This window comes from Odocoileus virginianus, chromosome 10 (genome assembly GCF_023699985.2).
Source record: "Odocoileus virginianus isolate 20LAN1187 ecotype Illinois chromosome 10, Ovbor_1.2, whole genome shotgun sequence".
Lineage (NCBI taxonomy): Eukaryota > Metazoa > Chordata > Mammalia > Artiodactyla > Cervidae > Odocoileus > Odocoileus virginianus.
In genome coordinates, this window is record NC_069683.1 from 3,695,523 (window position 1) to 3,722,179 (window position 26,657).

The 26,657-nt window shown below is 36.9% G+C and overlaps 2 protein-coding genes across 2 annotated transcripts; both read left to right on the forward strand.

Annotated features, from left to right (window-relative positions):
* Positions 1-7,403: 7,403 nt before the first annotated feature.
* Positions 7,404-9,130, forward strand: LOC110144576 (olfactory receptor 8H1-like). Its single transcript, XM_070472825.1, has one exon. It carries the CDS (start codon positions 7,438-7,440, stop codon positions 8,383-8,385), a length of 948 nt encoding a protein of 315 aa, XP_070328926.1. The 5' UTR covers positions 7,404-7,437; the 3' UTR covers positions 8,386-9,130.
* Positions 9,131-17,588: 8,458 nt separating this feature from the next.
* LOC110153048 (olfactory receptor 8H1-like) lies at positions 17,589-22,577 on the forward strand. Its single transcript, XM_070473718.1, has 2 exons — positions 17,589-17,599; positions 21,611-22,577. The coding sequence occupies exons 1-2, from the start codon at positions 17,589-17,591 to the stop codon at positions 22,575-22,577; spliced, it is 978 nt and encodes a 325-aa protein (XP_070329819.1).
* Positions 22,578-26,657: the final 4,080 nt, after the last annotated feature.

Below are 26,657 nucleotides of genomic sequence, written 5' to 3' on the forward strand. Positions count from 1 at the left end.
AAATACTTAGGAGTATATCTACCTAAATAAACAAAAGACCTATACATAGAAAACTATAAAACACTGATGAAAGAAATCAAAGAGGACACAAACAGATGGAGAAATATACCATGTGCATGGATTGGAAGAATCAATATTGTCAAAATGGCTCTACTATCCAAAGCAATCTATAGATTCAATGCAATCCCTATCAAGCTACCCAATGGTATTTTTCACAGAACTAGAACAAATAATTTCACAATTTGTATGGAAATACAAAACACCTCGAATAGCCAAAGTAACCGTGAGAAAGAAGAATGGAACTGGAGGAATCAACCTGCCTGACTTCAGACTATACTATAAATCCACAGTCATCAAGACAGTATGGTACTGGCACAAAGACAGAAATATAGATCAATGGAACAGAATAGAAAGCCCAGAGATAAATCCACACACCTATGGTCACCTTATCTTCGACAAAGGAGGCAAGGATATACAATGGAAAAAAGACAACCTCTTTAACAAGTGGTGCTGGGAAAACTGGTCAACCACTTGTAAAAGAATGAAACTAGAACACTTCCTAACACCATACACAAAAATAAACTCAAAATGGATTAAAGATCTAAACGTAAGACCAGAAACTATAAAACTCCTAGAGGAGAACATAGGCAAAACACTCTCCGACATAAATCACAGCAGGATCCTCTATGACCCACATCCCAGAATTTTAGAAATAAAAGCAAAAATAAACAAATGGGACCTAATGAAACTTAAAAGCTTTTACACAACAAAGGAAAGTATAAGCAAGGTGAAAAGACAGCACTCAGAATGGGAGAAAATAATAGCAAATGAAGCAGCAGACAAAGGATTAATCTCAAAAATATACAAGCAACTCCTCCAGCTCAACTCCAGAAAATTAAATGACCCAATCAAAAAATGGGCTAAAGAACGAAACAGGCATTTCTCCAAGGAAAACATACAGATGGCAGAAAAACACATGAAAATATGCTCAACATCGCTCATTATCAGAGAAATGCAAATCAAAACCACAATGAGGTACCATTACACGCCAGTCAGGATGGCTGCTATCCAAAAGTCTACAAGCAATAAATGCTAGAGAGGGTGTGGAGAAAAGGGAACCCTCTTACACTGTTGGTGGGAATGCAAACTAGTACAGCCACTGTGGAGAACAGTGTGGAGATTTCTTAAAAAACTGGAAATAGAATTTCCATATGACCCAGCAATCCCACTTCTGGGCATACACACCGAGGAAACCAGATCTGAAAGAGACACGTGCTCCCCAATGTTCATCGCAGCACTGTTTATAATAGCCAGGACATGGAAGCAACCTAGAGGCCCATCAGCAGACGAATGGATAAAGAAGCTGTGGTACATATACACCATGGAATATTACTCAGCCATTAAAAAGAATTCATTTGAATCAGTTCTAATGAGATGGATGAAACTGGAGCCCATTATACAGAATGAAGTAAACCAGAAAGATAAAGACCATTACAGTATACTAACACATATATATGGAATTTAGAAAGATGGTAATGATAACCCTATATGCAAAACAGAAAAAGAGACACAGATGTATAGATCAGACTTTTGGACTCTGGGAGAAGGCCAGGGTGGGATGTTTCAAGAGAACAGCATTGAAACATGTATATTATCTAGGGTGAAACAGATCACCAGCCCAGGTTGGATGCATGAGAGAAGTTCTCAGACCTGGTGCACTAGGAAGAACCAGAGGGATGGGGTGGAGAGGGAGGTGGGCGGGAGGATCGGGATGGGGAATACATGTAACTCCATGGCTGATTCATGTCAATGTATGACAAAAACCAATACAATATTGTAAAGTAATTAGCCTCCAACTAATAAAAATAAATGAAAAAAACAAAAAACAAATAAAAATATTAAAAAAAAATTTCTATTCCACATCTGTAGATATTCATGGAAATCCTGAACCTATATCCCTAAACTAGCCCTTCATAAAGAATATTCTGTGAAAAATGTATGGCAAAAACCCCTACAATATTGTAAAGTGATTAGCCTCCAATTAAAATAAATACAGTAATTAAAAGAAAAGAAATGATAACTAAAATATTATTAACAACATATGATTGCTGATTAACTGAGAGGAAGTGAAAGCATAGAAAAATAATAAAAGCAATTATAAATCTGTGGTTGAAAGGGAATGGTTAGGGTTAGAGTTGTTAATTTTCATGAGGTGTAAACACAAATGATAAGAGGACATTGAGTAACACAGAGAAATCTCTTGGTAATGTTCATTCATTTTGCTGTGAGAGTTAAAATTCTTACCATTTATCTATGAAACCTCATCTTATGAAGTAGAGACTATTTCAAAAACCACAGAGTTCCATTTCTTAACAAATACAATGTGCTTCCTTAAGTTCAAAGACTGCATAAACTGTGTGCATGTGCGTGTGTGTGTGTGTGTGTGTGTGTGTGTGTATGTGTAGATTAATCAAGCACTGGCTATAGCACAATTCCTGAGGCATTTTGGAGGTATCTATAGAGATGGTGGCTCAGACTCTAAAGAGTCTGCCTGCAATGTAGGAGACTAGGGTTTGATCCCTGCATTGGGAAGATCCCCTGGAGAAGGGAATGGCCACCCACTCCAGTATTCTTGCTGGAGAATTCCATGGACAGAGGCGCCTGGCAGGCTGCAGTCCCTGGTATCCCAAAGAATTGGACATGACTTAGCAACTGAGCACATTAGCACTCAAAAACTATTAGTTTTGTTGAAAATTCTATTTAAGAAATTATTTCAAAGACATCTGTCAGGGTCTGGGTGTGGGTTGGAAACAAATTTCTAGACATGAGGAAGAATGAGAGGGAAATAAAGTTTATTAGAGTGGGAGATGCTGTTAGAACAGTGGACCAGCTCAAGGGAGAACTGACCTTGAACAGGGGTCCTTAGTCCACTTTTATACCCAGGGTACAAGGGGTGGGGTAGGGGTCTGGCAGGTCATTTGCTGACTGGATGAGGCACGTATACTGAGTGGGGGGCAGAGTAAGGCAAATGCCTTCTCCCTACGGAGTAGGAGGGGAGACAGTTTATACTGCTCAGGAGGACCTGAAATCCATTAATAGTTACAACATGGGGCGGGAAGTTTGGTGTTTCTGTTCCTGTATGCCAGGACCCTCCTTGGTTTTATCTACTCTTTCATCCTTGGTTCACCACAACATCTTTTATTTATAAATATCTTTTCAAATCATGTGTTTCTTAGTGGTTAGGACATTGAAATATACAGAATTATACATTGTATAGGTGACTTTAAGTAGTTGAAATCAACTGGTTAGGTATTGTTGAGAAATGTTGCTATTTGGAGCAAAGAAAGCTTTATTCTAAGGTTAAGTAAGGTGGATGTGGTGTTCGTGTTCAAAGGGCTTCCCAGGTGGCTAGTGGTAAAGAACTTGCCTGCCGAAGCAGGAAACATAAGAGATGGGAATTCGATCTCTAGGTGGGAAAGATCCTCGAGAGGAGGGCATGGCAACCCACTGCAGCATCCTTGTCTGGAGAATCCAGTGGGCAGAGGAGCCGGCAGACTACATTTCATTGCATCACACAGAGTCAGACATGACTGAAGTGAGTTAGTGCACATGCCCACATGCTCAAAAGAACCAAGCTCCCAGATGACTTTCAAGGAAAAGTTTTATAGGGAAAATTTGCAGGGAGTTCTGCAGGATACATTACCTTCCACTAACTGGTTGGTGGTGAGGTCACAGGATGGTGTTCCAGGGATCTGCCTTCTGGTTCCAACCAGTCTGGGGTCCCCGTGCTTGTGCGTAGCCTGAAGTTTCCCTCCTCCACCTGGGTGGGGTCTTAGTTCCTATAGAAGATCTCAGTGACATGCACTGTTATGTGCCTCCCTTGTGGAGGAAGCTGGACACTGGCCCATTACTACACTATTGTTTCTTTCCCCATGTGTTCATTGACCTAAACAGTTATTGTTTGAATATGCCCTTCAGAACTCAGGAAAGTCAAGGAGGATGAAAACCTTCTTTCTACAAATAGGAAACTGGGGACTAGAAACTGCATTTGTACCTGGGAGGGCCCCACAAGGTCCTGCTGGGTTTCAATCCCTCTTTTCTTTGATAATCCTCAACTTTGTGGGGAACAGGTGTTGGACAAGGAAGGGAATAACATTTTGGATAGATATTAGTCATAAACTCAGCAGCAGAACTTGGTTTTATGAAGACTTGGTATCAACATGATAAAATAAATGGTCATGGTCAAATAAATAAATATTCTGAAAGCATAATCCTAAACTTTAACAAAATGAGTTTCAACATCGGGACATTACTAAGCAAGAACTTGCTTCTGGTAATTTTGCAATCATCATGGTTCTTGAGGTGACTTTACACTGAAAATAACTGAGAGTTCCTCAGTTGGTTTAACTCCCAGAGTTGTCTGTTGTCAAATAAGTTTACACTGGCATTTTAATTTCTAGATATTCCTGTTTTAGCAGCACTATCTTTTGAGGAATACAGTTGATTGCATCAAATGAATAACACATAAAAATGTAGCTTCTTTATCAATACCAACAAATTATTACCTGAAATTCTGGATGTATAGGCAAACTTCCCTGTAAGATTCACTTTTAAATCTACATAAACATTGATTTCATTATCATGAATCAGCAGAAAATTTATAATAATATTGTAATCTACCTAGATATTTAGTCTACCCCCTTTTAGAGTCTTCTTCATCTTGGACAAACAATCCTCAATGAAATATTTAATATTTGATGAACATTTCTGGAGGGGCAGAAATTACTTTGCTGACAAAGGTTCATACAGTCAAAGCTATGTTTTTTCCAGTAGTCACGGAAAAAAAGTAGTAGATGCTTTTTCCAGTAGTAATAGTTTTTTCTAGTAGTATGAATGTGAGAGTTGGACCTTAGAGAAGGCCAAAAACCAAATAATTGATGCTTTTGAACTTGGTGTTGAAGAAGACTCTTAAGAGTCCCTTGGACTGCAAGGAGATCAAACCAGTCAATCTTAAAGGAAATAATTCCTAAATATTCATTGGAAGGACTGATGCTGAAGCTGAAGCTCCAATACTTTGGCCACCTGCTGTGAAAAGCCTACTCGTTAGAAAACACCCTGATGCTGGGAAACATTGAAGGCAGGAGGAGAAGGGGACAACAGAAGATGAGATGGTTGGATGGCATCATCAACTCAGTGGACTTGAGTTTGAGCAAACTCCAGACGATGGTGAAGGATAGGGAAGCCTGGCATGCTACAGCCCTTGGGGTCACAAAGAGTTGATATGATTCAGTGACTGAACTGAACTCTGGAGGAAAGTTGGTCAAAGGGTATCAGTCAATGCATAAGGCATTTAATTATGGGATTTATGAAAGGCTAGTATAAAATTGGTCACATTATATTGTGAAATTTTAGTTATAAAATGCAGATGGATACTAACTCTATAGTATGATAAGTATGCAAATATAGCAGAATACAATTAAGCATTCAATGAACAAAAATAGCTCAGACATTCACCAAAATTTGAGTTTATTTTCATATCATTTTTTAATTTTGTTATGTATTCATTTTATTTTTGTACATGCTATATTTTAGTATATGATGGTTATCTATAGACATCATTTTTTACCACAAAACACACACGTGCATAGAGCACAAGGGAATTTTTTGGAGATGATGGCTATGTTTAGAACCTTGAATGTGGTGATGGCATTTGGCTATGTGCAGATGTCCAAATTCATTAATGAGTATATAGTAAATGTGTATAAATCTTCCTGCATCAATGACGCTTCAGTAAAGCTTAAAAAATCAGTTCTGATCACTTCTAAAAAATTTTCTTTTTCATATTTGGAGATTTCATTTTGTATCTAATGGCCATATTTACTCTTAGCATAGTGTCACACATATATTTAAATATAAAATTTCATTGTAAAAAAATGTATCTTTGCATTCCTGATGGTTACAATCATAGATTAATCATTTCTCTAGAAATAATTACTCTACTACCACTGGAATAAATTTAGAACATTACAAAGGAAAACTAAAGCATTGGGCTCTTCATTGTGTGGCTCCTAAGGGAAAACGCAACCAACTTTTCAAAGCTTAGCAAAGCTGCATTTAGTCCTTGAACTTGGAGACATGTAAAGCAATCTTTGATGGAAATTGGTCCATAGGGATGACCAAATGTTGCATAATCACCAATTCCCAGTATATGAGGTTCCCTGGAGTTACCAGAATGAGAGGCAAGGTGTATTCTACTCTGTATTCATACACAGTTAGACCCCTGATACTCTTTTTAGACACAACTTCCTGACAAATTTTACATTTGGACAGCAGTTTACAAAATTTCTACTTTGATTTACTTTTCCCACAGAATAAAAAAAAGAACTACAATTTTTAAAAAAACTTATCAAAAAATATTATGTTACGGAAATTTTCAGCTGAAATGGTCTCTATATTTTATGAAATGGTCTCTATATTTTATTTGTGAGGGAAACTTTGTCATACTTCTAGTCAGATAATATTAGAATAGTTGTATTTCTACCAACTCTGGCTGCTGGTAAGTATTATTCTAAAAAGCAGAAAATTTTAGTTAGGTTCAGATAAAACAAGGACATTAGAGAAGCATGCATGCAGATATCATTTAACCTTACCCTAGGTACTCCCAGGACTTGTGGAAGATAACATTGATGTAATCAGGGTCTGCAAGAAATGTGTATATTTCAGAAACATAATTTTTTTGTAGAAATTTGATTTTGAATGTCAAGTTATGAAAACTCATATTTTTGGAAATTAATGCTAATATGTGATTTACCATTTTAATACACCCTACTGAATTCCAAAGGTCAGATTTATATTTTATTAGTATTAAATAATATTGGAGAAAAAGAATTGTGCATGATGTATTGAAACAATTCTTTCATCATTATTTTATATCTAGCATTTGTTTTTCATGGTTGCTGAAATGAATTATGAATAGCAATTAGTATTATGGGCATACACTATGTGATCAATCTATCTTCATAGAATTACTGAGACAACATGTACTAGCTCTGACAGTTGGTAAATTACCTAAATTATCTATGTACTTTTTTTCATCTAAAAATGTGACTAATATTAATATCTATGGTATAATTTTCTCAATGGGAATAAAAGCCTTAATAAAATGAAATGTTTAGAACACTACAAGGCTATTTCTAATTTTCCAATAGAGTAGCTTTTAATATACTACATCTAAATGTCAATTTATACACATTTCTATATTTAGAAATCAAGAAAAGATTTTTCTCTTCATACTTGAGACACCCCTCAATATTATCCCTTTTCAGAAAAAGCTAATATAAATATGCTTTGTTGTTCATAGAAACACAAATCTTTTTTGCAGTGATTCCTGGTAAGAACCAACTTTGATTGCTCAACAGTTTGAAGCACTTGAACACTATGGGCAGAAGGACTATCACTCATGTGTCTGACCTCATCCTCATGGGACTGACAGACTCTGAAGACATCCGGCTGGTCCTCTTCACCCTCTTTCTCCTCATATACCTGATCACTGTGCTGGGGAATGTGGTGATGATCCTGATAATCTGCCCGGACTCCCAGCTTCACAGCCCCATGTATTTTTTCCTCAGTCACCTGTCATTTCTTGACCTCAGTTTCTCAACTGCCATCACCCCTAAAACTTTAGACAACTTACTGACTTCCAACAAGCATATTTCATACCTGAACTGCCTAATCCAGATGAATTGTTTTGTTTTTGTGGGTGTCACTGAATGTGTTCTTCTCTCCTCCATGGCCTATGATCACTATGCAGCCATCTGCAACCCTCTGCATTACCCCGTCGTTATGTCCACCAGACGCTGCTGCTCTCTTGTCTTTGGATCCTTCTTGACTGGCTTCATGGACACCTCTGTCAATGTGCTTTGCTTGAGCAAATTGCATTTCTGTGACTCTAGTGTAATCTATCACTTTTTCTGTGATGCACCCCCAGTTTTAGCGCTGTCCTGCAGTGACACACATGATATTGAAATCACAATATCCATTTTTGCTGGCTCCACACTCGTGGTGTCTCTTATCACAATAGCTGTGTCCTATGCGTCCATCCTGTCCACTATCCTGAAAATTACTTCCACTTCAGGGAAGCAGAAAGCCTTCTCTACCTGTGCCTCCCATCTCCTGCCAGTCACCGTCTTTTATGGCACTACGATTTTTACTTACGTAAAACCAAGTAAGTCCTACTCTTTGGGACAGGATCAAGTAGTTTCTGTTTTTTATAGTATTGTCATCCCCATGCTGAATCCACTTACATACAGTCTTCGAAATAAAGAAGTAAAAAATGCTCTCAGCAGAGTCTTACAGACGAGAAAGAGCTTCAAAAAATTAAAGTAACATTGATCCTGAACTTTTAAGCTCCTCTGTTTGCGATTTTTTTTGTCCCTATAGTGTATTTCCTTGCTCTTTCTCCAAAAACACATTGAACTATTTATTTATTTATTTATTCTATTGATCCATCTTTTGCTTGAATAAATACAATCTCAGGCCTTTCTAACAATACAACTTAAGAAATCTACACTGTAATTGGAAACCATGAAACATGTTTAAACCATGGTCTCAATATCAATGCTTTTAAGGGCAACTTATTTGCAAAATGAAAAGTATAGTTGTCAGTTTTTGAAGGGTGCTGTACAAATGCCCATGCATAATCAAACTTTAGAGAATTTTATGATTGAAAAGAGTTCCATTTGGAAAAAATGATACCAGTTTCAGAAATCATTTCCTTTACTTGGTGGAGAAGCAAGAGAGCAGAGTGAATATGAGTACTTCATTGAGAACCAAATATTCAAGGATTTAGATTCCAAACCTTCTACACAATTACCTGTAGAATGCTTTAAAAAAAAATCACTGAAACTTTAAGTTTCAAGTTCCTAAACTTCACAGATAAACAACAATTCCAGGTCAAAAGAGTTACTGTAAATATTAAACCAGTTAATGAATGTTAACTTTTTAAGGCTAGATCATTGAAAAAGCAAGAGAGTTCCAGAAAAATATCTATTTCTGCTTTATTGACTATGCCAAAGCCTTTGACTGTGTGGATCACAATAAACTGTGGAAAATTCTGAAAGAGTTGGGAATACCAGACCACCTGATCTGCCTCCTGAGAAACCTGTATACAGTTCAGGAAGCAACAGTTAGAGCTGGATATGGAACAACAGACTGGTTCCAAATAGGAAAAGGAGTATGTCAAGGCTGTATATTATCATCCTGCTTATTTAACTTATATGCAGAGTACATCATGAGAAATGCTGGGCTGGAAGAAGTACAAGCTAGAATCAAGATTGCTGGGAGAAATATCAATAACCTCAGATAAGCAGATGAAACCACCCTTATGGCAAAAAGTGAAGAGGAACTAGAGAGCCTCTTGATGAAAGTCAAAGAGGAGAGTGAAAAAGTTGGCTTAAAGCTCAACATTCAGGAAACTAAGAACATGGCATCCAGTCCCATCACTTCATGGGAAATAGATGGGGAAACACTGGAAACAGTAGCTGACTTTATTTCTCTGGGCTCCAAAATCACTGCAGATGATAATTGCAGCCATGAAATTAAAAGATGCTTACTCTTTGGAAGGAAAGTTATGACCAGCCTAGACAGCATATTGAAAAGCAGAGACATTACTTTGTCAACAAAGGTCCGTCTAGTCAAGACTATGGTTTTTCCAGTGGTCATGTATGGATGTGAGAGTTGGACTCTAAAGAAAGCTGAGTGCCGAAGAATTGATGCTTTTGAACTGTGATGTTGGAGAAGACCCTTGAGAGTCCATTGGACTGCAAAGAGATCCAACCAGTCCATCCTAAAGGAGATCAGTCCTGGGTGTTCATTGGAAGGACTGATGTTGAAGCTGAAACTGCAATATTTGGCCACCTGATGCGAAGAGCTTACTCATTTGAAAAGATACTAATACTGGGAAAGATAGAGAGCAGGAGGAGAAGGGGACAACAGAGGATGAGATGGTTGGATGGCATCACCGACTCAATAGACATTGGTTTGGGTGGACTCCGGCAGTTGGTGATGGACGAGGAGGTCTGGTGTGCTGCGATTCATGGAGTCGCAAAAGAGTTGGACATTACCGAGCGACTGAACTGAGTAAACATTGGCCATTACCATCAGAACATTCACATCCCCGCAGTATTTTCATTGCTCAATGCCTTTTTCTTAACAAATATTCATGTGTAGTTTTATAAATTAGCTTTGGTTGATTTAAAGGACAAACACACAAAAAAACTAAAGGAAAACAGCATTTCACAATTTTGCATTTAGAATGGAGTGTGTTAATATTGGAGATATTTGAAAAATTTAAGGAAATAGAAATGCCTAAGAAGTTATTCGGGGTTTTGTATGTGTTCTTCTAGACTGATAGTTTTTATTTATTTATTCATTTTAATTTGAGGCTAATTACTTTACAATATTTTGGTGGTTTTTGCCATAATGGGACATGTATCAGCCATGCGTGTACATGCGTCCGCCATACTAAACCCCCCTCCCACTCCCCTCCCCATCCCATCCTTCAGGGTTGTCCCAGTGCCCCGGGTTTGATGTCCTGTTGGCATGCATCGAATTTGGACTGGTGCTCTGTTTCACATATGGTAATATACATGGTTCAATGCTAGTCTCTCAAATCATCCCACCCTCACCTTCTCCCACACAGCCCAAAAGTCTGTTCTTTACATCTGTGTCTCTTTTGCTGTCTCGCATATAGGGTCATTGTTACCATCTTCCTAAATTCCACATATATGCATTAATATACTGCATTGTTGCTTTTCTTTCTGACTTACTTCACTCTGTATAATAGGCTCACGTTTCATTTACCTCATTCAAACTGAGGTTAAAAAAATGCATAAAAGTGCATTATTTTCAATAGTTGAGTAATATTTCATTGTGTATATATGCCACAGCTTTCTTATCCAGTCATCTGCCAATGGAGATCTAGGTTACTTCCAAGTCCTAGCTATTGTAAACAGATTGATATTTTTAAATATATATAAGTGTGTGTGTGTTTGTGTGTGTGTATTATGTACATAAACAATATTCTTATCATTTCCTGTGTCCTTTTTTGAGGTTTTCTCTGTACACTTACAAGTTTAATCTTCGATTACTAGTCTATCATTGAAATCTAAAAGGACTGTGTTTGGTTTGTGGGAGAATCTAGATTCCCATTTTGCAGTGTTTTAGACATGAAATATTTGTAAGTTTATAAGTTAAAATTCTGCATGCAGTGTTATTGCTTTTATGACTCCCAGAATATATCAATTCTATTTTATTAATATTTATTTTTTATTGATGCATAATTGTTTTTCAATGCTGCATTACTTTCTGATGTACAACAAAGTGAATCAAGTATACGTGTATGTATATTCCTTCACACTTGGATTGGAGTTCCCTTCCCAACTGAAAATATTTAATAAGGCTACCTTTCTGTTACAGGTCAACAAGCTTCAGTAAATGCTTCTTTGTTGAAATTCTGTGTATTTTAAAACATTACTGCCTTTCTGCTGATTTCTATAGGTTTGATATGATTATTAAAAATAAATTCTTAATCTAAATGCTTGGTTCATCTAATTTTTTTTTTTTAAGCAGAGGAAAATAATAAAGCTAGCAATTTGCAATGACTTCTGAAATCTGGTAATGCATCACCTTTAATCATTTAGAATACTAACATTTCTTATATTTTAAAGCTTTTCTTATACATAACCTTGAATTGCAATTTTGATTTTCTCTATTGAAAGCTTATTTCAGAACATATTTTTTTATTTTCTAGGTATTTCATATTTCTTGTTTAAACTTTTGTAGATCATTTTATTCAAACATCAGTGGTTATAAAAACATTTGTTATTTGAAATTTAGATTGCTTTCTATATAAAACAATCTTTGGTTTTTTAAAATATTTTTAAATGTTAAAAATAATACACATAAGCTTAAACTCTTTATTAGGAGATAATGTAAATGTAAATTACTTGTATTAATTCAAAACTCTCAACAAATTCAAATGTTTTAAATGTGCATTGTTTCACCTACCTAATTTATTTTAATTATTTTCCATTTTTACAAATTCTACTTGAGACTATTATGACTTATTTTTGCTCTGATATCCATGTTTTCTAGACTCTATATTTATAGCAATTGCTATTTATTTTTGCTTGCATTTGTTCAATAATATACTTTTTTACTTTTCTCTCATCTTTCAGAAGCATAATGCTTTTTCTTATATTTCTGGGCATTTTTCATTTTTCTAGTCTTTTGACAAGCTATATTTTTACCTTGTTTTCAAGATAAAGGTGATCGCTTCTTGGCCTTTGGCCAAGATCAGGTGTAGTATCAAGATAAAGGTGATGCATTTATGCAGTGGAGTACAGAAGCCATCAAAAACAGCTGAGTTTAATTTTTATTCACTATAATGTGCTTCCCTAAGATCAAAGAGTTGATAATTTTTTAATGGGTGTGTGTGTGTGTCTATGTGTGTGTGTAGAAACATGAAGTACCTTAGCATAGCATAATTCCTAAGCCATTTTGGAGGTATATTTAGAGATTCTCATTTCTCCAAATCAGGCAGAAAAACTTCATTAAGTAGATGGTATTAAAAATGAAACTGGGTTTGTTTGTTTGTTTTTCATTTATTTTTATTGGTTGGAGGCTAATTACTTTACAATATTGTAGTGGGTTTTGCCATACATTGACATGAATCAGCCATGGATTTACATGTGTTCCCCATCCTGAGCCCCCCTCCCACATCCCTTCCCATCCCATCCCTCTGGGTCATCCCAGTGCACCAGCCCTGAGCACTTGTCTCATGCATCCAACCTGGAGAGGCAATCTGTTTCACACTTGATAATATACATGTTTCGATGTTGTTCTCTCAGATCACCCCACCCTTGCCTTCTCCCATAGAGTCCAAAAGTCTGTTCTATACATCTGTGTCTCTTTTTCTGTCTTGCATATAGGGTTATCATTACCATCTTTCTAAATTTTTGCTTTTACTTTTCCTTGTAAAGAGACTTGAACATCAACCCAGTTTAATGTACTCTTCCCAGCATTGTTACAAAATGACCTCTGGAAAAGATGAAATCCCCATTGCTACCTTCACTGTGCATGAATCATTGCGAAGTAATGAAACAAATTGAGCAGTCAAAACATTTATTGAAAGGAACCAAAGGTTAATTTCATGAAGTTCTTTTAGGAGAAAATATGTGTATTTAAAATATTTATCTCTCTCTTCAACAAGATTGTAAGCTCTGTGAGAAAAATTTGTTTAGTCATAGTTTTTCTCTCCACAGCATGGAACAAATGTGACACATATGCAACATATAAGTAAATGCTTTCTTTGCTTTTTTGGCTTGTGGAAACCTAATGATGAATTCATTAAGGTTAATAATTCTATCTTATTCATGTTTATATATTGCCTGGTATTTAGTCAATCCTGTGCATACCAGCTGGGTGGAGGAGCCTGGTAGGCTGCAGTCCATGAGGTCGCTACGTGTCGGACATGACTGAGCGACTTCACTTTCACTTTTCACTTTCATGCATTGGAGAAGGAAATGGCAACCCACTCCAGTGCTCTTGCGTGGAGAATCCCAGGGACGGGGGAGCCTGGTGGGCTGCTGTCTGTGGGGTCGCACAGAGTTGGAGACGACTGAAGTGACTTAGCAGCCGTGCATATCAGCACTCAAAAAACATTAATTGAAAATTCTATTTCTAAAAATAATAAATAAAATAGACAAAAAAAATTCTATTTTTAGAATTCTTTCAAAAACATTGCTTACTTGTATATTAAAAATGGCATAGTGATTAATAGATTTCTTTTCAAATGATTTTTTTCTTTAATGGTTAGGATAAGGAAATGAGTGTTTGTGGATTTATACTTTGTTGATGTGTTTTGTAATCATCACAGTCAACTGGTTAGGACTTCTCATATCTTACATATATCACAAACCAACCTCCTGCAGAAATAAACAGTCTTCAGTCTTGGGACTAGCTGAAGACAATTCATGTGAAAGGATGTGTGTGTGTGTGTGCACAATGTATACATTTGGTTTTGAAAATTTTAATTTTCTTCTCTGACATACATTACTGATATCTGACTCCTGAAAACTTCACTTTACAATGTGATTTTTACATTATAAACTATTATAAGTGACAGCTGATGAGATATACTATGTATTATTTAGAGACTTATTAAGGCTGTCTTAACAACTCATCACTCATTCCCTTTCTTAAACCAACATACATATTTCCTTCCAAGCACAATATCAGATTCAGATGATTGCTTTCATTATATTTTACCATCATCACAGAAAATTATTAAACTGATATTTCCCTTTATTTTTTCTCCATCAAAGCTTTTCATTTATGCACTATAACTAAAATGTTCAAATTTTTATAATTGTGTGAAAAATGTCAGCTGTTGAAATTTATTTATATTTTCCTATATTTTCCTGGGTTCTAATTGCATGTATTTGCACTTGCACTTGTATGTATTCTGTAGATCATTTCAGGACTTTATATTTATTTAGTATTAATAAAATTATATATCAAATTGCTTTTTTTTATGTTTTAATGTTTCCTTGTTAATCTCTCTCTAAGAGCAGAAACATACCACAATTTTCCAGTTAATCATAAAATGTAGAGATATATTTCACATGTTGAGTTATGATTAAATGTCCAGATGTACACATATTTTGATATACACCTCAAATTTATCCTTGGTGACTTCTAATCATTCCCTCTTTGAACTGTTCTATCTGTGCCGTCCCTCAAAACCTCTAATATACATCTTTCCAGAGTGGGCCAAGAGGGTACTACGAGGTCCTAGAGAAAAAACAATGAATTCAACCTGAAAGGGGACAGAATTTTCAATGCCAATAGATGCTTCCTAGGCTCAAGGATTATCTGGTTATTAAAAAAAAAAATAAAATAAAACAGTAGACACAGAAGATGTTCTGGAAATTGAGTAGAAGTTACCCTTTTGTAGGAAGCATTTACATTTAAAGGGGAAATGTCCATGTACCTCAGAGGGTAAAGAATCTGCCTGAAATAAAGGAGACCTGGGTTCAGTCCCTGGGTGGGGAAGATCCCTTGGAGAAGGAAATGGCAACCCACTCCAGTATTCTTGCCTGGGGAATCCAAATGAACAGAGGAACCTGGTGGACTACAATCCAATCCATGGGGTTGCAAAGAGTTGGACACAACTGAATGACTAACAGTAGCACTCTCCCTGGTGGCTGAGACAGTAAAGAATCTGCCTGCAACACAGGAGACCTGGTTTTGATCCCTAGTTTGGGAGGATCCACCAGAGAAGGGGATGGCTACCCACTCCAGTATTCTTGCCTGGAGAATCCCATGGACGGAGGAGCCTGGCGGGCTACATACAGTCCATGAGTTCACAAAGACTCACAAAGAGTCCAGCATGACTGAGTGACTATCACTTTCACTTTGCCTCCCTTTCTGTACCAGAAAGAGAAAGATGGCTAAATCTCTATTCAATGAAGAAGGAATGAAGCTGAGTCTGCATTAACAACTGCACTCTCGGTTACTATTCTTTCCCTGGTTCCCACCCTCCCACATCTTCTTTTATCTTTAGCTGGAGATGATATTTATGTAGTGGCTTGGACCCTTTTTGGAGAACTACGCAGTTTTCTTGGGTGTCTCCCATGTATAAAGGGGGTATACATGTTACTAAATTTCTATTTGTTTTTATTCTGGTCATCTGCCTTTCATTACAAGGAGGTAGGTTTCAGCCAAAAATCTGAACGGGCAGAGCGAAAATTATTTTTTGTTCCCCACAGATCTCATAAAGTAGGTGAAAAGTGATACAACTTAGATAACAATGAAAGAATTAGAAAACAAGAAAGATAATTTAATGATATTTTCCCAAAAAGACAGAGGAGCCTGGTGAGCAGTCCATAGAGCTGCAAAGAGTTCGACATGAATAAAGGGATTAAGCAGCAGCATCATCCAAAGAGAAAAAAAGAAGCATTCTTTCCTTTAATTTCTTCATTAAAGAAGAAAGAAAGAAAAAAAAATAACCCAAGAGAGAAAGAAATGTATGTGGATGGCATAGTTTAATAAATTAGATGATGAAACTATATCATATTAAATCAAGGAAGTTTTTTTTTTAAAAAATCTATGATCAGACTTTGGTTTCTGCTACTATACAATCAATGGTATAATAATAGCCCAAATTCATTAAAAACAATTGAACATAATCAAGATAAATTTCAATAATGGGAAAATATTAAGCAAGTGACTTGCTCCTGGTAACTTTTCAGTCACCAAAATTATAGTCATCAAACTATAATCACACATTTATAGTCAAAATTATAGTCACCAAAAGCTACAGGGAAGCTCCTGTAGCTCAGATGGTAAAAAATCTGCCTGCAATGCTCTAGACCAGGTTCAATCCCCAGGTCGGGAAGATTCCCTGCAGAAGGGCATGGCTACCCACTTCAGTATTCTTGCCCGGAGAATTACAGGGACATAGAAACCTGGTAGGCTATGTAGTCCATGGGGCTGCAAAGAGCTGGACACAACTAAGTGACTAACACTAACACTATGGTTGTTGATGTGGCTTTTGCATTCAAAATTACCATTAGCTTTGTATTTGACTTAACTCTCAAAGTTACCTATTATCAAGTAAATTTATTCTGGCTTCTTAATCTCAAAGAAGACTGGATTCCCTGGTGGCTCAGAGGGTAGAGTCTGCCTGCAATGTGGGAGCCCTGAGTTTGATCACTGGGTCCAGAAGATCCCCTGGAGAGGAAAATGGCAACCACTCCTGTATTGTTGCCTGAGAAATCCTACAGATGGAGGAGCCTGGTGGGCTACAGTCCATAGGGTCTCAAAGATTCAGACTTTCAGTGAAAAATTAATTGGTCACTCCAAGAAAGAAATGGAAAATTTTATTCAAGTCGAAGATTATAACCTGAGGACAACTCCTCAGAAATCTCCAAGAAGTGTTCTGCCCGTTAGAAGTCAAAAGACAGTTATATAAGTTTTGAGACAGAGACATGTACATTAAATGATGTATATTTGACAGCAGATACAATCTAGATCTAAGCAATAATGGGTCATGGTGCACGTGAAAGTGTTAGTTGCTCAGCTGAGTCTCACTCGTTACGACCCCATGGACTGCAGCCCACCAGGCTCCTCTGTCCATGGAGTTTCCCAGGCAAGAATACTGGACTGGGTTGACATTTCCTCTTCCAGGGAACCTTCCAGACCCAGGGATTGAACCCAGATCTCCCACATTGAAGGCAGATTCTTTACCATCTGAGCCACCAGGGAAGTCATGGGTCATAGTGGTCCCATATGAGATCAAGAAGGAATATCTTAAGGAGTTGCTCTGCTGATGCTAGAAAAATGTTGCTCTTTAAGGCTGAGCAGGTGTTTCTGTTGATGGTGGAGTCTTGTCCAATGAATAATGCAGATACACAATAAACAGGAGAGGGGAGAGAGGAGGTGAAAGGTCAGGGGAAAGTTTTTGTTTATAATTTTTCTTATCCCATGACAAAATATGAACTTTATTTCACACTTGTTCTAGCAGGATGAAGTTTGGGTGAGTATAATTGCTCTTCCAAAATTCATTAAAAGTACAATAAATGCACACTTTTTTCATTTCTTCCAAACAAATTATCTCCTGAAATTCTGGAGTATGACCAGAGCTTCCAGTAAGAGTCACTTTTAAATCTATATGAAAATTGGTTTAATTATCATGAATTAATGAAAGATTCATAAAAGTATTTTAATCTAATTAGTCTATTCCTTTTTACAGTCTTTTTTTTGTTGTCTCATCTTGGATGAATAATATTCAATAAAATTCTTAACATCTGAAGAGAACTTCACTAGAATAAAGTTGGTTATAGGGTATCAGTTAATAAATAAAATGTGACATTATTGGTTTTATGAGAAGCTAGAATAACATTGGTCATAGTATGTTATGAAATGTAAATTATCAAATAAGGGTGGATAGTGAACACCCAGTGTAATAATAATTATGAAATTATACAGGTATGCAAACAAGCTTTCTATTAAAAAAATCATCCTGAGAAATTTACCAAAATGTTACAAAAGTTTTGAAAATTTTCACATCATTTTTTCAATGTTCTTAAATTCTCAATTTGTTTCTAATGAAAATGCCTACTCCCATAATAGTGTCACACAATTAAATATAAAAGACTCACTGTGAATATGTATCACTGTTTCCCTGAAAGTTTCAGGCATAGAGTAAGTAAGTATTTTTCCATAAATAGTTTCTCTGCCACCTAGGGAAATATTTAGAGCATCACACAGGAAGACCAAACCATTAGTCCCTCCACTGTGGGTCTTGGAAAGGAAGACATCTAGTTTCTCATGACCTAGCATACCTGCATTAATCCTTGAAGACATGCCAATTCCCTTTTGCCCTTGGAGATATGCCAAGAATTCTTCCTTGGAAACTGGTCCACAGGGATGACCAAATGTTGCAATCATCAATCCCCAGTATGTGAAGTGCCCTGGAATTATTAGGATAAGAGGCAAGGCAATGCTGCTCTGCTTCTGATATTCATTTTAGACATAAATTCCTGGCAGATGTTACATTTGATCAGGAACTGAACAAACTTTCTAGGTTGATTAATTTTTCCCTCAGAATAAAACAAAATGACTTCACTAAAATTTAAAAAGAATTTATCTCAAAGAAAAAATATTATATTACAGAAATTTTCAACTGAAATGGTCTTCATACTTTATTTGTGAGCAAATGTTGAAGTTGACATTCTTCTGGACAGATAATATAGAAGAAAAGTGTTTTTTGATCAACCTTGCCTCCCGGTAAGCATTATTCTCAAAATTGGAAGGTTTTAGTTGAAATTAAATAAAGTAAGGATAATATCAGAAGAGTATGCATGCAAATATCATTTTATATATCTTTGCCTTCAGTAGTGCCAGGACTGATGGACCCAGAAATATAGAGTTGCTATGATCATGGTCTTTCAGCAATTTAGAAATATAATTTTGGAAGAAATTCGATTTTGAATGGCCAGGTTATGATAAGTTTTTGTCTTTTGGAAATTAATACTAAGTATGTGGTCAAGCTACTAAAGTCCAAAGGTTGAAAGTTATTTTTCATTAGTATTAAATAATATTGGGGAAAATAGTAGAGCATAGTATATTAAAAATATTCTACTATGATTCTTATATATATAGCATTTTAATAGGCATATTTGAAATTAACTAACACAGGAATATTATGGACATGCTCTATGGAGTCAATCTATTTTGGTAGAAATGCAGAGCCAACATCTAATAGTTGTAACTGTGGATACATTACACAAATTATGCTCCCTTTTCTCATATGAAAAATGTGGCTAATAATACTATAGTATAATAATCTCATGGTCATTACATGCATTAATAAAGGGAAGCACTTAGAACTGTGTCAGGATTATAGAAATTATTCAATATACTACGTTTCATTCTATTCAAATATCAATTTGCATCTTTTTCTATATTTGGGAATCAAATTATTATTTTTCTATTTGTACACAGTCCATACCTCATTATCACCAATTCTAAGAAACATTCAGTTCAGTTCAGTACAGTCACTCAGTCATGTCCAACTCTGCGACTCCAGGAATCGCAGCACGCCAGGCCTCCCTGTCCATCACCAACTCTTGGAGTTTACTCAAACTCATGTCCATCGAGTCGGTGATGCCATCCAGCCATCTCAACTTCTGTCATCCCCCTCTCCTCCTGCCCTCAATCCCTCCCAGCATGAGGGTCTTTTCCAATAAGTCAACTCTTCACGTGAGATGGCCAAAGTACTGGAGTTCCAGCTTCAGCATCAGTCCTTCCAATGAACACCCAGGACTGGGCTCATTTAGGATGGACTGGTTGGATCTCCTTGCAGTCCAAGGGATTCTCAAGGGTCTTTTCCAACACCACAGGTCAAAAGCATCAATTCGTCCATGCTCAGTTTTCTTCACAGTCCAACTCTCACATCCATACATGACTACTGAAAAAACCATAACCTTGATGAGATGGACCTTTGCTGGCAAAGTAATGTCTCTGCTCTTTAATATGCTATCTAGGTTGGTCATAACTTTCCTTACAAGGAGTAAGCATCTTTTAATGTCATAACTGCAATCACCATCTTCAGTAATTTTTGGAGCCCCCCAAAATAAAGTCTGACCCTGTTTCCACTGTTTCCCCATCTATTTCCCATGAAGTGATGGGGCCAGATGCCATGATTTGGTTTTCTGAATGTTGAGCTTTAAGCCAACTTTTTCACTCTCCTCTTTCACTTTCAACAAGAGGCTTTTTAGTTCCTCGTTACTTTTTGCCATAAGGGTGGTATCATCTGCATATCTGATGTTATTGATATTTCTCCTGGCAATCTTGATTCCAGCTTGTACTTCTTCCAGCCCAGTGTTTCTCATGATGTACTCTGCAAAGAAGTTAAATACCCAGGGTGACTATGTACAGCCTGGATGTATTCCTTTTCCTATTTGGAATCAGTCTGTTGTTTCATGTCCAGTTCTAACTGTTGCTTCCTGACCTGCATACAGATTTCTCAAGAGGCAGGTCAGGTGGCCCGGTATTCCCAACATTTTCAGAATTTTCCACATTTTATTGTGATCCATACAGTCAAATGCTTTGGCATAGTCAATAAAGCAGAAATAGATGTTTTTCTGGAAAGTTATTGCTTTTTAGATGATCCAGAAGATGTTGGCAATTTGATCTCTGGTTCCTCTGCCTTTTCTAAAACAAGCTTGAACATTTGGAAGCTCGCAGTTCACCTGTTGCTGAAGCCTGGCTTGGAGAATTTTGAGCATTTCTTTACTAGCCTGTGAGATGAGTGCAATTGTGTGGTAGTCTGAGCATTCTTTGGCATTGCCCTTTTTGGGGACTGGAATGAAAACTGAACTTTTCCAGTCCTGTGGCCACTGCTGAGTTTTCCAAATTTGCTGGCATATGGAGTGCAGCACTTTCACAGCATCATCTTTCAGGATTTGAAATAGCTCAACTGGAATTCCATCACCTCCACTAGCTTTGTTTTTGGTGATGCTTCCTAAGGCCCACTTGACTTCACATTCCAGGATGTCTGGCTCTAGGTGAGTGATCACACCATCATGATTATCTCGGTCATGAAAATCTTTTTTGTACAGTTCTTCTGTGTATTCTTGCCACCTCTTCTTAATATCTTCTGCTTCTATTAGGTCCATACCATTTCTGTCCTTTATTGAGCCCATGTTTGCATGAAATGTTCCCTTGGTATCTCTAATTTCTTGAAGAGATCTCTAGTCTTTCCCATTCTGTTGTTTTCCTCTATTTATTTGCAGTGATCACTGAGGAATGCTTTCTTATCTCTCTTTGCTGTTCTTTGGAACTCTGCATTCAAATGGGAATATCTTTGCTTTTTTCCTTTGCTTTTTGCTTCTCTTCTTTTCACAGATATTGGTAAGCCCTCCTCAGGCAGCCCTTTTGCTTTTTTGCATTATTAAACAAATATAAATATGTCATGACATATATAGCAACACAAACTTTTTGAAGTATTTTCTGATATGTTTCAACTTTGATATCTTAACAGTTTGGTGCATTTGAACTCTGTGGGCAGAAGGAATATCACTCATGTGTCTGACTTCATCCTCATGGGACTGACAGACTCTGTAGAGATCCGGCTCGTCCTCTTCACCCTCTTTCTCCTGATATACCTGATCACTGTGCTGGGGAATGTGGTGATGATCCTGGTAATCTGCCTGGACCCCCAGCTTCACACACCCATGTACTTTTTCCTCAGTCACTTGTCATTTCTTGACCTCAGTTACTCAAGTGTCATCACCCCTAAAACCTTAGACAACTTATTGACTTCTGTCAAAAATATTTCATACCCGAACTGCTTCACTCAGATGTATTGCTTTGTCTTCTTGGGCGCCACCGAGTGTTTCCTTCTCTCCTCGATGGCCTATGATCGCTGTGTAGCCATCCGCAACCCTCTGCATTACCCCGTCGTTATGTCCACCAGGAGATGCTGCTCTCTTGTCTTTGGATCTTATTTGTTTGGCTTTACAGATTCCACTGTCAATGTGCTTTGCATGAACAAATTGCATTTCTGTGACTCCAATGTAATCTATCACTTTTTCTGTGATGTACCCCCAATTTTAGCGCTGTCCTGCACTGACACACATGATATTGAAATCACAATATCCATTTTTGCTGGCTCCACCCTCGTGGTGTCTCTTATCACAATATCTGTGTCCTATGCATCCATCCTGTCCACTATCCTGAAAATTACTTCCACTTCAGGGAAGCAGAAAGCCTTCTCTACCTGCGCCTCCCATCTCCTGGGAGTCACCATCTTCTACAGCACTATGGTTTTCACTTACTTAAAACCGAGAAAGTCCTACTCCTTGGGAAAGGATCAAGTGGCTTCTGTTTTTTATACTATTGTCATCCCCATGCTGAATCCCCTCATTTACAGTCTTAGAAACAAAGAAGTAAAAAATGCTGTCAGTAGGGTCATTCAGAAAAGAAAGGCTTCCAAGCAATTAAAATAACAGTGATGATGAAATTTTAAGCTATTATTTTTTCTTCTTCCCTCTATGGCATTTCCTTCCTCTCTCCAGAAATGAATTGAAGACTTTACTTGTTCTTTATTTATTCATTTATTCTGTAGAATTATCTTTTGCTTTACCAAATATTTTCTTGGGCATTTTTTAGAACATGCCTTTAGAAATCCACATTATAATTGGAAACACTGACACATGTTAAATCAATGGTGCAAATGTATCTGTTTCTAAGGGTAGCTGATTAGGAAGTAAAAGTTTTATTTACCGTATTTTAAAGTATATCATGCAGATTCAGAGAATTCTATGATGGAAAAAAGCTTCATTTTGGGAACTATGATAACAGTTTTATAAATTATTTCATTTACATTGTGGAAAAGCAGTATGCCAGAGTGCTCTTGTTTTTGAACCAAACACTCCAGACATTTGATTCTAGATCTGCAACTCTTTCCACTGTGTAACTCTTAAATAAAGCATTTCCTCAATCAGACATAATAAATTATGTTTCCAGGTCCATAGAGTTTTTATAAAGATTAAATCATATAGCTGATTAAGTGTTTAAGGTAGTACTATTAAAGTCAGACCATTATCATTAGAACACTCTTATTTCTTCAGTATTTTTAGTGAACAGTGTCTTATTCTTACAGAATATTCTCTTGTTTGTAAAAAAATTACTTTTGGTTCATTTAAAGGACAAACACACAAACAGCTAAGAAAAAACTCAGCACCTCACAGGTTTGGATTTAAAATGGTACCTGTCAATATTGCAGAAAACTTTAAAAATGTTGAAAATGTAAGGAAATAGAAATGCCTTAAAAATTAACAACTTTGTATGTTTTCTTCTAGATTGACAGCTATGCGTGTGTGTGTGTGTGTATACATATTATATGCTAGAACAATACTTCTGTCATTTCACATGTACCTTTTTGCAGTTTACTGTGTACACTAACAAGTTTAACCTTTGACTATTTCTTTGTCAATGAAGTCTAAGATGAATGTGCTTTTGATACATGGGAAAGATTTAGACTTTCATTCTGCAATTCTTTGGATATGAAGTGTTTTTAAATTCAAGTTAAAATCTGCAAACAGTTATATCTCTTTGGTGACTATCTAAAAATATTTTAAAAAAATCCTTCCTTTCTATGATGTGTTAACAAGCATCAGTAAATTGCTTTTTAATTGAAATTCTGTGTATTTTAAATCATAATTGCCTTCTCCTGATTTCTACAGATTTGTTGTCATTAAAAAATTAAATTTATTAAATTAAATGCCTAACTCATTTGTTTTAAATTGCTTAACAGAGATAAGAGGTTAAGTTCAGTTCAGTCGCTCAGTTGTTTCCGACTCTTTGCAACTCCATGGAGGGCAGCATGCCAGGCCTCCCTGTCCATCACCAACACCCAGAGTCTACCCAAACTCATGTCCATTGAGTTCGTGATGCCATCCAGCCATCTCATCCTCTGTCATCCCCTTCTCCTCCTGCCCTCAATCTCTCCCAGCATCAGTGTCTTTTAAATGAGTCAGCTGTTCATATCAGGTAGCCAAAATACTGGAGCTTCAGCTTCAACATCAGTCATTCCAATGAACACCCAGGACTGGGCTCCTTTAGGATGGAGCAATTGGATCTCCTTGCAGTCCAAGGGACTCTCAAGGGTCTTCTTCAACACCACGGGTCAAAAGCATCAATTCGTCCATGCTCAGCTATCTTTAAAGTCCAACTCACATCCATACATGACCACTGGAAAAAGCATAGCCTTGATAAGACAGACCTTTGTTGACAAAGTAATGTCTCTGCTTTTTAATATGCTGTCTAGTTGGTCATAACTTTCCTTCCAAGAAGTAAGCATCTTTTAATTTCATGGTTGCAATCACCATTTGCAGTGATTTTGAAGCCCCCAAAATAAAGTCAGCCATTGTTTCCACTGTTTACCCATCTATTAGCCATGAAATGATGGGACGGGATGCCATGATCTTAGTTTTCTGAATGTTGATCTTTAAGCCAACATTTTCACTCTCCTCTTTCACGTTCAAGAGGCTCTTTAGTTCTTCTTCACTTTCTGCCTTAAGGATGGTGTCATCTGCATATCTGGGGTTATTGATATTTCTCCTGGAAATCTTGATTCTACCTTGTGCTTCCTCCAGCCCAGCATTTCTCATGATGTACTCTGTATATATGTTAAGTAAGCAGGGTGACAATATACAGTCTTGACGTACTCCTTTTCCTATTTGGAACCAGTCTGTTGTTCCATGTCCAGTTCTAACTGTTGCCTCCTGAACATCATACAGGTTTCTCAAGAGGCAGGTAAGGTGGTCTGGTATTCCCAAGTCTTTCGGAATTTTCCACAGTTTATTGTGATCCACACAGTCAAAGGTTTTGGCATAGTCAATAAAGCAGAAATAGATGTTTTTTTCTGGAACTCTCTTGCTTTTTCGACAATCCAACGGATATTGGAAATTTGCTCTCTGGTTCCTCTGACTTTTCTAAAACCAGCTTGAACATCTGGAAGGTCACAGTTCACCTGTTGCTAAAGGCTGGATTGGAAAATTTTGAGCATTTCTTTACTAGCCTGTGAGATGAGTGCAATTGTGTGGCAGTTTGAGCATTCTTTGTCATTACCTTTCTTTGGGATTGGGATGAAAACTGACTTTTCCAGTCCTGTGGCCACTGCTGAGTTTTCCAAATTTGCTGGCATATTGAGTGCAGCACTTTCACAGCATCATCTTCAAGGATATGAAATAGCTCAACTGGAATTCCATCACCCCCAGTAGCTTTGTTTTTAGTGAGGCTTCCTAAGGCCCACTTGACTTCACATTCCAGGATGTCTGGCTCTAGGTGAGTGATCACACCATTGTGGTTATCTGGGTGTGAAGATCTTTTTTGTACAGTTTTATTTCTGTGTATTCTTGCCACCTCTTCTTAATAACTTCTGCTTCTGTTAGGTCCATACCTTTTCTGTCCTTTATTGAAAATCTAGAGGTCTACAAATAAGCACTTAATGAAGTAAAAGATAATTGGGAAATTATAATCAAAATGTTACATTAGTTTTGATTATGTCATGTTGTTCTTTGAATTTTATTATATTGACATTTTGTTTCAAAAATGTTTATTTACTCTAATTCATGTGTGCTAAGTCACTCCTCTTCAACACCAAGGACTGTAGCCCACCAGGCTCTTCTGTCCATGGGATTCAATAGGCCAGAATACTAGAGTGGGTTGTTATTTCCTCCTCCAGGGGATCTTCACAGGCCAGAAACTGAACCCGTGTCTCTCATGTCTCCTGCACTGGCCAGCGGATTCTTTACCACTAAGTGTCACTTGGGAAGTCCACTCCTATAATATTGTCACCATTTAAATATAAAGATTTCATTGTAAAAAATGCATCATTCCATCCCTGATAGTTTCAGTCACAGAATAAGGAAATATTTCTCTAAAAATAATTTCTCTACCACAGCAGGCATAAATTCAGAGCATCACGTTGGAAGGCCACAGCATTAGGGTCTTCACTGTGTGGCTTCTAAGGAAAAAAATTAGTTTCTCAGAGTTTAGCATAGCAGCATTTAGTACTTGAACTCCTGTCCTTGGAGACACGCCAAGAAATCTTCCTTGGAAACTGGTCCACAGAGACGGCCAAAGTTTGCATTATCATCAGCCCCCAGAATATGACGTAATCTGGAGTTATCAGAATGAGAGCCTTCACTTACATATATGTACACAGTTGATCCCTGATACTCATTTTAGACATAACTTCCTGGCGAATTTTATGCATGATCAGGAGTTGAACAAAACTTCATTTGATTTATTTTTGCCTCAGAATAAAACAAAATGAATGCACCAAAATTTTAAAAGAACTTATCTCAAAGAAAACAAATATTGCATCATAGTAATTTTCAACTGAAATGGTCTTCATGTGTTATTTGTGAGAAAAATTGGAGTTTGACATACTTCTAGAGAGAAAATATTGGAAGAAAGTGTTTTTTCACCAACTTTGGCTGAAAGTAAGTATCATTCTCAAATTTGGAAGGTTTTAGGTAGGATCCAATAAAACAGGAACTTTATCAGCAGGATATGCA

Excerpts from the sequence above, each read along its gene's own strand:
- LOC110144576 (XM_070472825.1), top strand. The coding sequence starts at position 7,438 with ATGGGCAGAAGGACTATCACTCATGTGTCTGACCTCATCCTCATGGGA.